The following is an 11,566-nucleotide window of genomic DNA, read 5'->3' as shown; positions in this document are numbered from 1 at the left end:
ATATAATCGTGACAAAATTAAGGAGCTTTACAGCAAACGTATGTTGATGATTTGCACTATTATTAAAAGCGCATCTTTAACGTCCGTAGTCATATGTAGACGTTTGCGTCATGCAGTTTCGTTTTTATAAGTTGAAGTAGTTGAAGTGTCTTCGCACGTGAAGCCGATGACAAACTAGCCAAACCGAGCAATTATCCGACGGGTCGAGGCTTCCATTAAATGTGAGGTTGGTTGGGTCACCCGCTCTTCGCGGTGAACTCGAGTTCGTAACTCGATGTATAACTGGATAGGCCTCCCAGAGAGGCCAATTCGATGTCGCTGAGAGCAGCGTCCGTATTTTTCGCAGCATAGGGGAGTAAGACGTGGTTCGCGACCAGCGGCCTGATCGGCAGAGGAGGCCTTTCGAGGGCTGATCGAGCACCCATGGTTCTGTGAGCCCCGTCCCCGCCTCCCCATGACTGACGGCCGCTGCCTCTGCAATGGCTCAACAGGCCTTTGAGCCAATATTCGACGAGCGACTACCATTGCAAACTATTCGACACCGGCTTTCCCGTGAGGTGCGTACCGTTTGGCCTGATGTAGATTCTGATTAGGTCATAGGTACCCGCCGTGCGCGAAATTTTTCCTTCTTAAATTTTAATCGCACATACGGGTGTCGGTCACTTCATAGTTCCCTCCATTCATGTTCACAATCAATCGACTAATATGTAATTACACGGTTTCGTGTTCGTATCACCGTGCGAGACCGAAAGCGTGGAAATCTCGACAGCAGATTAGGTGAAAGGTTTGAGAGAAAAGAAAGACGAGTATCAGAACCGCAGTGGATTAATCCCTTTCAGCGCGGAAGCGCGCACGAGATGTGAGCGCGAGCTTCCTCGAGAGTGAAACTGAAGTGACCGCTGCCGTATCTATCTATGGGTACAGTGTTCTCGCAGCCAAAGAAAAAACCTGCCGGCGTGTCGTCTGCGCAGGTGTCGACAGCGCTGCTGCGCAGGATGGCGTTCAACATTATCTCCCAGGTGACGGACTACCTGTACCTGAGCGGGTTCCGTGCCATCACGCTCAGCGCAGTGCGCACAATTGGCATTACGACCATCATCAACTGCAGTACCGACCTCCCCGATATGCCGATCGGTGCCGACAACATCGAGTTCCTGCGCGTGCGCGTGGACGATTCTCCCTACTTCGACATGTCAGTCTACTTCGACCCCATGTCCGAGCACATCCACAACGTGCACATGCGCGGCGGCCGCGTGCTCGTGCACTGCATGGCGGGCGCCTCGCGCTCGCCCACGCTCTGCCTGGCCTACCTCATGAAGTATCACCGCATGCGGCTGCGCGACGCGTTTCGCTACCTTAAGTCGCGGCGCCCCGTGGTGCACCCCAACAACGGCTTCTTCCGGCAGCTTATCGACTACGAGATCCAGCTGTTCGGCAACTCGAGCGTCGAGATGGTCGAGATGCCCAACCTGGGCCCCGCATACGGACTCATCCCGGACATCTACCTCGAGGAGTGCAAGGGCCTCATCTGGCTGCACAGCATCAAGGGCCTCGGCCAGTAGGGGCCCCTGCAGAAACCGGTGCTGCGTGTACACAAGTCCCACCGACGCTGCCATGACCTGGAACTCGCCTTGTGGAACAAACAAATCTTGCTTGCTGTTCATCGGGAACCACCTGTTGTGGTGATCTGTGGTTGCGCTGCCCAGACAGCAAACCAAGGAAGGGCTGTGACCAAAAGCTAAGGAAGGTCTCTTGTTGAGCCATCTGATGGCATGTCGAGACCAAGTGACGCACATGTCATTGAAACGGAAGGCACAGCAGCGACTTGTTTGGACAAATATTTTGCCCCTTGGTCAGCCCATTACTTTTCTGGACTCCAGTGGCAAAACCACAGTCGTCATGACATTGATGTAAAACAAGATTGCTGGTGTTGCTTTGCACCAAGCCTGGCAGCCGAGAGATTTTCTTGTCTTGGCTGTGTTCCTGAACACAAGTGCACTTTCTTCATTCATTCCATTATCAGCACTACACATCAGCAAAGCATTATGACGACGTTAACTGATGCTATTGCAAATGCTGTAGCAAGGGCAATAGCCTTTCCGCTGTGCAACTTGGCAATATGCAAGCTGTCATATGAGCAGCAGGTAAATCTTTCGATAGTTTAACAGTTGACAGAGCAGTCAGCAGCTCAGACAGCACAATTAAAATTTACAGTGCCTCGAAATTGTCGTAGAACACAATATTGCCGACCTTTCGTAAGCTACAAAGTTATGCCACAATACTAAATCATGCAGCCATAATGTGAAGGCTGCCTTGTATAACCATAACTCATAACTTCAGGCAAGCACTCTTGCAGTAACTGTGCAACTATTGCACAGGCTGCTAATCTGTATTTGACCAAGTCTTGCATACAAAACTGTAGTACAGTTGTTCGAGAAGCAGCATGGCTATGGGAGTTTGTTAGATAAAAATTGGGTTGTACTGCAACAACTTGCCTGTATTTGTGCCAGCCAATATAATGGCAGGGCTTGTCAGTCAGTAGCTGGGCAGCATCTTTGTCACAGCACACTGGTGCCTTTCGGCACCTTGAACCACAGCAGTAAGATGTACAGTTGCACGGCATGCAAAAATGTGTGTTGTGTGAAATGTTTGGGCTCTGCTTGTAAAAGCACTTCCGAGAGGCCAGTCAGGATATTTCTTGTGACCTGCAGGTCATGTGCTCGTATTGTGAGGAGTGTCCTGAATGGTCACCTGTTCGTGTGGGTATGCAAGTTACTGAAGAAAAAATGATCTCCCAGTTCAGTGACCTCCTTCATGCTCCGAAAGACTGAACTGTGTTGATAAAACTGCTTCCAGCAGGGGTTGATAAAACGCTCAATCAATCTCATCCTGGCAGCGTTGGTGAACAATGGATTGAGCCAAAGATGCCAATGTGCAGCTTGAAGAGATCCAACCTTGCTGTGATTGTGGGAACTATGCAATACCTGTTGCGCACAACAACATGCATGCTCTTCCTTTTCCTAGTCATCTTCCTATTTTTTCAAAGAAAAATCCTGTGATATGAAAACCATTCCCACTAAAATGTCTTGTACAGTCTGAAGGCTTGCATTACACACTCAAGACTTTCAATATCTCTGTGCTCTTGAGTAGTATTCCAGTGCGCTGCCAATAGAGTGGAATCTCTCAAAACATCGTCGACAGATACGACGGCATTTGCTTCAAGGACTAATGCACCAGAGCACATGTTGTTGAAAGCATTTGTTCCTGTGTCTGGGACATTAAAATTTGTGTTGTTGAATGATGAGTGGTTACTTGTATCCAGCAACAGTACCCTCTGCTATGGAAGCAGTCACTGAAAAAGAGGTCTCACCAGGGCAGCACTTCCCCATGTCTGTGTATTCCCACAAGCCTGGATCATGATTAGTCCCCAATGCTTTGAGACAAAAGTAAGCGACCAACTGGGTTGGCAGCTTTACAGCCATGTGCTGAAGTTTATATCACAAGACATTGTTACACTTCTGAGCAAGGCATACATATCCTGAGGCTTCACTTGTTCACTCACAGTTGATCACCTTCATATGAAAAAGGCCTATGACCGCTAGAATGACAAGAACGGAGCTTTTCTAAACAAGATGACACATATGTAGGACATGATCTGCATTCTCTATGAAAATACAGTGCTGTTTCCCATGATGCAAGACATACCCTTCATAACTGGTAGATTGCAGTCAACAGTAACAATCCTTGTTTCATTTCACCAAAAATGAATATGAAGTTTAGCTAACTGTAATAGACTTGCAAACAGAAGTGCCCACTGGTGCTATATTGAAGACTGTGACACCCTCTCTGTACGGCCCTCCAACTTAAACCCAGTTACAGCACATTACCTCAGAGGTCACTAATATAGTGTAAGCGGCCTACCTAAAGGGCCTAATCGTCACATTATTTGAATTGCAGTCAAGAATTTCTCTGCAGCTGCTGAACGCATCACTTGGCACAAAACAAACAGTGTAGTGTTTTTAGAAGGAAAATGTTACATTGCTTCGTTTGACCTTAATGTGCCTTAATGATCCCCAAATGAAGACATTTGGGAGTGCTTCTGATTGTGTGTTGCCAAATGCAATAGGTGCACCTGTTTTCACAAAATTCATAATGGAGCTGCGCCTAGACCAATTTGGAGGCAACACTGACATCACCTGGATTTTTTTTTTTTTTTTCAAACAGAAAATTAATTTAAGACAGCCACTGGAAAGTGGTAAATACGAGTGCTTCCTGGCGAGTCTGGTCACAGAATGTCATTTTTGTTAGTTTGATGCAGCTTTCACAGACGATTTAAATGAGTAGCAAAGATAACTATTAAAGCAAGCTTCAAATTGCACAAAGTATTGCTTCACCTAAGAACAGTACTTTTATGTCATAGAAAATGACAATAGACGATATGCAAAAATCCATATGCAGGCTTTCCCACACAGTTAACTTGCCCTAACCAACATGGCCATGTTCCCGCTACTAGCGCTGTTAGAGATGCTTGTTTTGAAAACTTGGACGGTGTGGGAAATGGACAGTGGCATGAATGACGTCACCATCGATAGTCAAGTTATGATGCTAGCCCAAGGTCCGCCATCTTGGTTACATCAAAGGAGAGGTTTGGTGATGTGCACTCGCAGGTTCTGCATATCGACTATTGTAGAATAGGGCTGACATCAGCACTGTGTCAATACAGAATTGGCACTTTACCTATTCCGTTAATTTCAATAACAATGTGATAACCGTATTGCATTTAAACCAAATTTGCAGGACGCATAAGCTTCACCTTTAAGAGTGGTACGCGTTAGCATTCAATGATCCCCGAATGCTTCTCATGCTTCCCAGCAACTGCAGCTTATATAACCGTAATGTTTACTGGGAAACGCTGGCGGCGAACGCTATGCACGAAGGCGAGCTTTGTGGTTCTCTTTTTTGACGGTGTGCAAGGAACCAAGGGGGCCACGCCACTCCTACTAATACAGACCTCAAACGGTAGCTGGAAATCTCTATTGCATTAAAAGGTGTTTGTATTTGAGTTTCCGGATAACAGAATTAGGTTTTCTCGTATATTCAAATTACAGTCCGACACTATCATGTCTGTAGGTTGTGTGTAAGTCGCACTTTACCGGATTTTTCTACGTATTCTACCTTGAGAAATTTAATTAGTTTCAGTAACTTCCTTTCGCCACATGGAGGGCCTGCGCGGTTCAAAATTCTTTTTGCCAAAGCGGCATCCGATGCAGGACGCCGATGCCAGATTTTCTGCACCACGGGGCCCTTAATGCTATTGCGTTAAAATGCACTGGCCAATTTTACTGGATCTGTTGCAGAAGTTGCCAGTACAGTAAAAAGCTTGTTAATTCGAACCGCAAGGGGAAGCCGCTTCAGTTCGAATTAACGAAAGTGAAGGAGAACAACAGTACACTGCGATTTGGAAGCAGTAGGGCATGTCAAAAATTTGGCGTGTCAGAAAGTGATGGCGCGTGCTGCGGGCACACGCCAGCTCTCGGTCCGACTGTGCCACACCACCGATGTCCACCGAAACGAACGTTAGCCGAGGCTTAACACCATCATAAATAATCGCGATGGCCGGTACATCCTAAGCTGAAAACAGACGTGCACAACCGATGAAGACTGCCGAGACAAAGACGCTGAACATGTGAAGGTGGCGAAGGCCCCTATTCGTCGGTTCTTGATTGCAAGCGCAGCTGCGACACACTTGATTTGCTGTGTTTTGGTGCTTGCCGCACCATCTGCCGCGCAACATTAGCAGCCACACAAGATTTGCAAAGCATCCAAGATTCGCAACGAGCAAGAAGTCTCAAAGGTCACATAGAACGGAGAGGAGGCAGCCGTCGCTGCCTTCTGGCCAATCCCGCGCCGGTTAGATTTTCCCCCGATTTTGCCTTCTCTCGCCGTTCTCTCCGTTCCAGAGGCGATGCAGCCTTGTGTGTAGGCAGTAGGCGCGTTTCTATGGCCGTGTGCCAGGCGCCAAGCCGCCAGCACGGTGGCGCGTAGTTCGAATTATCCGTGGCGGAACCTTCTCGCATTTGAATTAACAGGCTTTTTCATGCATAGACTTCTGTGGAGCTTGGCTGGACCAAATCGTACAGTTCGAATTATCCATAAATTCGAATTATTGAAGTTCGAATTAACGAGCTTTCACTGTACTACCACTTCACACAGCTCGCATGGCACAATTTGCAGGAGTGTGACACCTTCGATGAATTACAATCCTCTGTCTCACTGAGGGGAGTGGTGCTCAGTAGAGCATAACATCAAACAATACCATCTTTCTCAGCGACGCCAAGGCCAAGTACAACAAAATTTCCTTTGGCAAAAATGATTATGAGCAGTATATACTATTGGCATACTACAGTAGTACTTTGCTAGTACTATAGTATAGCAGTATTATACTACTGGCAGTAGTGTATACTTGGCAAAGCTGCATGGCTAGTAAGTGCAATTTTCTTATAAGCAGGCTTGAACCCCTTAAGAATTATGATAAGCTCACCTGTAATGGGTATTTTGCCGCTTTTTGAAAAGCTTTTGACAAATAGGTTGTCAAAGGTTGTTTCACAACATGGATCTACAACATGGATGGCAGTAGCCATTTTGTTTTCAACGCATTTATCGGATAAAATTTTTCACACAAAATAGTAGCAGGCATTCTTTGTGTGCAGAGGTCACACTGTTGGCATGCAATTATGAACAAATATGGCATCATCTATGCAGTGTAATGTGCGATAGATAAAAATTACATTTTGGAGTTATATGGGCCAAAATCATGATATAACGATGTTCAACTACAACATAAAACCTCAATATATGGAATGTTAAATGTGCCCATGGCACGCATGCGCTTAAGGTTGTTAAAGATTTTGTGCATGCCGATTATGAGTATAATAGATTATATTGATTGTTGTTCTACTGAATTTTTCCGGAGTGGCATCCTGCAGCTTTGGGAAAGGTTTAAAGTCGTGTCTGTTCTGCATTGATGAGCACATATCGAACAGACTTAAAAAGCCAGCTAAGCATGCACCATTGATGAATAGGTGCGCTACAACATGCAAGAAAGAAAGGCTCAGCTTCTAGCAATCTAGCCAATGTTTCTGTCGCTCTTTCAGAAACCACAGAATGCAAAGCACATTTTTATTTTAGTAACACACTACTTGGATCCAATGACTATCACTCACCTTTTCAATGGCCACTTCCACAGCGTCTCCTCCCTGCCCATTCGTGACTCAGTCCAAACTTCACCCTCATGCTCCTCTAACATTAACATATCTCATCGAGATGTAGGTACTTAACATGCTCTACAGGTTAAATGTAAAATCATCTAGTGGTCCAGATTGCATTCCCAAAACCTTCCTTCAGCGTTAGGCTAAACCTTTCAGTGATTTCCTTAGGTAGTTTTTCGGGCCTGTCTTAATTCTGCAGTGCTTTCACATGACTAGAATGTAGTATGTGTTGCTCCTATATTAAAAAAAAATGACCCGCATTCAGTCTTGAATTATTGTCAGATTTTCATCTTATTCTCTTCTTTTAAATTAATTGCACACTTGGTAGCCAACTGCATTTCTGGTTTCTTAAACAAGCATAACATTTTATTGCCTTTCTTTAATTACTTCAGAAAGGGGTTCTCGATGGTCACCTAATTAAGCACAATCATTCTTTGCTTTGATCTTGACAAGGCTGGCCAAGTGGACATTTTTTTTTATTTTTGAATGGCTTTCGATGTAGTTTCTCATGACAAATTAATTTTCAAGTTAAAATTCCTTGGTCTTCCTAGCTTCCAGACATCCTGGATTTCTGCTTATTTAAAAGGTTGCAACCAATACATAGTAATTAATGGGCAACAGTCAGACCCTCTTCCAGTGGCCTCCGATGTTTGTCGAGGCATGCTTGGTCCACTACTTTTTCTTATTTATTGTTACAGCATAGTTGATATAATAGATGCCCCCATAAATATTTGCCTGTTTGCAAATCAACTGTATCATTTTTAACAACATTAATACAGCAAATGGTAATAAAGCAAATAAGCAACATATGGGGGATGAAGTTCAACTCTGATAAATCTGTCTCCCACATATAACTAAGAAATATGTAGCTCTGAAGTTTCCTAGCTCCATGGGCCCTGACCCCTTGACTGAAGTCTACGAATACAAGTGTCTCGGAATTACAATTAATAACAACCTCAACTGGAATAGCCATATTGCCAACACTGCCTGTTCTGCTTTTAGAAAACTATGTTTCCTATGCCATAAGCTTAAAGATTCATCCCTTAAAGAGAAGTGGCTAGCTTATATCACTTTTATTCGACCAAAACTGGAACATTATTGCATTATTTTGGATTCGTTCACTAAAACTAACACCCTTGAGAGAATACAGAGAAGAGCCATAAATATTATTTTTTCTGAATACAGCCATGAAGAGTAGGTAACAGAGCCATTGCGCACTAATGAATTTCACACCCTTCAAACGAGGTGAAAAATACCGAGACTGAAATTCCTTTACCCATTTCATTAATAAGCGGTAAACTTTCTCTAGATCCTAGCCCATACTTCACTCTTTCTGCATCCAAAAAAACCTGTCATTCCTCCCCTCTTATTCTCTCTCCTTGCCTTGCCAGGATAAAATGCTTCAAGTTTTCCTTTTTTTCCAGAACTATAGAAGAATAGAATGCCATACCCTTTCATCATCTTAACTCTGCGGAATCACTTGAAACTCCTGTTCACAATAGCTCGTTCTACGTAAAATTGCTGTTTTGTGCTGTTTTCTTTGTTTTCTTTGTTAAATTTTTTTTCTTGCGATTAACGTTATAGTATTAGCATTCTAGCCTTTCTTTTATTGTATATTTATCGTGTATCTTGCCCCCTCCTGCTTGGGCCACAATGCCTGCATTGTGATGTAAATAAAATAATATAATTCTGAGGCACGCTGTATCTGAATCAATGACCACCTGGATTTTTTTTTATGTGCACCCAATACAAAGTATGCGAATGTTTTTGTATTGTGCCCGCATAAAAATGCAGCCGCTGTGGCAGAGATTTGATAGCGCCCTTGGGCTTAGCAGAACAATGTCAAAGTCACTACACCACCACGGCAGGTTGCAGTACATTGCTATCCATCGGACGACGATAGTGAAAGTGACAAGGATGTCAACTTTGTGTTTCATTCTTTAAGTGAAGAAGACAGTGACAACTCTCTAGATGATAGCAAGTCCAAAGACGAAGAAAGTATGGATGAAACGGTCACCGGGTTCCATGAATCGTGTTGCATAGACCTCAACAACGTTCCAGTGAAACTTCCACAGCTTTGAATTCAAGGCTTCGTAGGGACTTAACATTCACTATAAGCTCTCACTTACAGCAGCTAGAGGTTTTTGAGGCTTACTTCGATGAACTCCTTGATGTTATTGTAGCTAAGACAAACTCACATGCATCTCAGTTTTTAGAAGTGAAGGAAGCTGGGCAAGCATTCTCATTTCCGAAAACGGTTTCTCGTTACGTGTGAAGAATTCTGTTTTGGCCTCTTGACACTTCAGGGAATTGTAGGGAAGCAAAGGAAAAGCTGCATTGGTCGGAAAATTGTCTGATTGATGCGTTTTGCTGTACAATGTTTCCAGAGTTAATTTTACGTTTCGAACAGGTTAATGAAGCATTTAACATTATTAAAAAATGAGCCATTGTGGTACCATTATTATTTTCTTTTAATGCACCCTTAAGGAATTAAATACACCTAAGCAGACGTGTGCACCTGGTCATAATTAGATGCGACACAAATCCCAGCACATCACCAATATTTAAAGCTTGCCATAGGCGCTGCCTAATCTTGTGTAAGTCATGCCAAGCAGCTGTGCGGGTTCTCAACGGTCTCGATTCTGCGTCCTTTTCACCATGTGGTAATGGTGGAATATTTTCCAGTTTTGGTATTAAAACCACACTAGCTTTTCTTCAAGCATCTACTCGCATTCTAAATTTAAAAATTTTGAGAGGCTGTGTTATATCTACACTACCAGCGTCTAGACTTTCTGAAGTGTCCAATATTTTGTTGCAGTTCACCTTTCAAAAAAATTCTGGGGCCCATTACAGAAATTTGCGGTACAGAATAGTGTTGCTGCTGTTATTAAACCATCATGGGAATGTTGGGAAGTACAGGGTTTGTCAGCGTGCATGCTTTACTATACATACTAAATTCGCTGGTGCAGTTTTGATTCATCCTGATCACTTCACTTTGCATCATCCATATCTTCATGATTTTTCATTGATGCCTTAATTTAGATAAGTGCTTCTTTCTAGGCATTATTGTATTGCCACTATAGTGGCTATTGTCGTGCTGGCGCACACAAAAGCAATAGATTTGGAGCACAGAAATCATACACATGAACTTTTCTAGCAACTTTTCAACTGGAATGCAGGGGCCACATGGTGACGTTACATGTGGAACATACTGCACTATTCAATATGAAGGCAGGTGCGTTGGCTCCGACAAAATTTCTTTTTTGCACGGATCCCATGCTCGAAAAACTTCTGCAGCCAGAAATACATGCACAGAGTACACCGTGACCTTGTGCGACATTCTTACTCGTGAATTTCCATCAGTGGGTCCCATTGCAACTTTCACGTCATAACAAATATCAACACAACTGTAGCTGTACTGCATACTAAGCCATAGAGTGGGCCATTAGCCGTAGTTGCAGCACACCCTAAGCCATAGGCTAGGCTACTGGCTGCATCATATGCTGTGTTGAGCCAGTTCCGATTAATTTTGTGCTGGTTGAGCCACTGCTGCAGAAGCCCACATTAGTGCCACATTATCCTTTAGGTAAACACACTCGTTAGTTTGGAGCAATCACCAGAGTTTTCAAGTGATCATCAACATATCACACATTTATTTATACTTCAAATGCCCTGGCGTGGGGTATTACGTGAGTTACATTTGTGCAAGGTCTTCGATGAATGACTTGAAGTGGCTAGGATTGGAATGGTGCACAGAGTCGGTGGGCAGATGATTCCAGTCGTTCACTGTACGAATGAAAAATGAGTTGAGATGCGCAGTAGTGCACACAGGCAGTGGGTTGCGCACTACTGCGCAGCCGTTGCGGAGCAAAAGGCGATGAGCAGGTATGATAGTCGAGCAAGTAAGGAACAAGTAATAAAACTTGTGGCAGAGGGACAGGAGCACTATTTTTCTGCATGGCTCAAGACTGGAAAGATTAGCTCTACGTTTTAGTCCTAAGATGCTCAAATAGTGAGAATAACCTGAGAAAACAAATATAATGGCGCAGTTTTGAATGGACTCAAGAGCTTTTGTAGATTAATCTGATGCAGCTCCTAAACTGCACATGCATATCCTAGCTTGGGACAGACAAACCTTTGGTACATTAGCAGTGTTACGTGAGGAGAGGTAAACTTATGGTTACACCAGACATACCCAAGGATAAGGTAAGCTTCATTTGTTAGATTTACTATATGACACGACCAGTTGAGATCACAAGTCACTGTGATACCCAGGCATATATATGATGACACTAAAT

The 11,566-nt window shown here is 43.8% G+C and overlaps 2 protein-coding genes across 6 annotated transcripts in view; one reads left to right on the top strand and one right to left on the bottom strand.

Annotated features, from left to right (window-relative positions):
* The first annotated feature begins 130 nt into the window (after window positions 1–130).
* LOC126531792 (dual specificity protein phosphatase 18) lies at window positions 131–3,298 on the top strand. 5 transcript variants are annotated; one of them, XM_050179522.2, is made up of 3 exons: window positions 131–221; window positions 347–557; window positions 972–3,298. In XM_050179522.2, exons 2-3 carry the CDS (start codon window positions 480–482, stop codon window positions 1,560–1,562), a joined length of 669 nt encoding a protein of 222 aa, XP_050035479.1. In that variant the 5' UTR covers window positions 131–221; window positions 347–479; the 3' UTR covers window positions 1,563–3,298. The 5 variants fall into 5 exon arrangements, with proteins under 5 accessions (XP_050035479.1, XP_054927464.1, XP_050035478.1 ...); XM_055071489.2 differs by having other exon boundaries at window positions 134–221; window positions 352–557; XM_050179521.3 differs by having other exon boundaries at window positions 148–226.
* Window positions 3,299–10,898: 7,600 nt separating this feature from the next.
* The window catches only part of LOC126531787 (26S proteasome regulatory subunit 6B), a 60,579-nt gene continuing 59,911 nt past the window's right edge, over window positions 10,899–11,566 (bottom strand). The window contains exon 9 of the mRNA XM_055071486.2: window positions 10,899–11,054. The gene's annotated coding sequence lies outside the window, so the exon portion shown is untranslated. The remainder of the gene's footprint in view (window positions 11,055–11,566) is intronic.

Source organism: Dermacentor andersoni, chromosome 5 (assembly GCF_023375885.2).
Source record: "Dermacentor andersoni chromosome 5, qqDerAnde1_hic_scaffold, whole genome shotgun sequence".
NCBI classification, from domain to species: Eukaryota; Metazoa; Arthropoda; class Arachnida; order Ixodida; family Ixodidae; genus Dermacentor; species Dermacentor andersoni.
Note: the sequence above shows the minus strand (reverse complement) of the source record. Positions and strands in the feature narration are given on the sequence as shown.

What these genes read in the sequence shown, in the direction of transcription:
- LOC126531792 (XM_050179522.2), top strand. Translation starts at nt 480, where the DNA reads ATGGCTCAACAGGCCTTTGAGCCAATATTCGACGAGCGACTACCATTG. An exon ending in GACACCGGCTTTCCCGTGAG is followed by an intron (nt 558 to 971) that starts GTGCGTACCGTT and finishes TCGTCTGCGCAG; the next exon opens with GTGTCGACAGCGCTGCTGCG.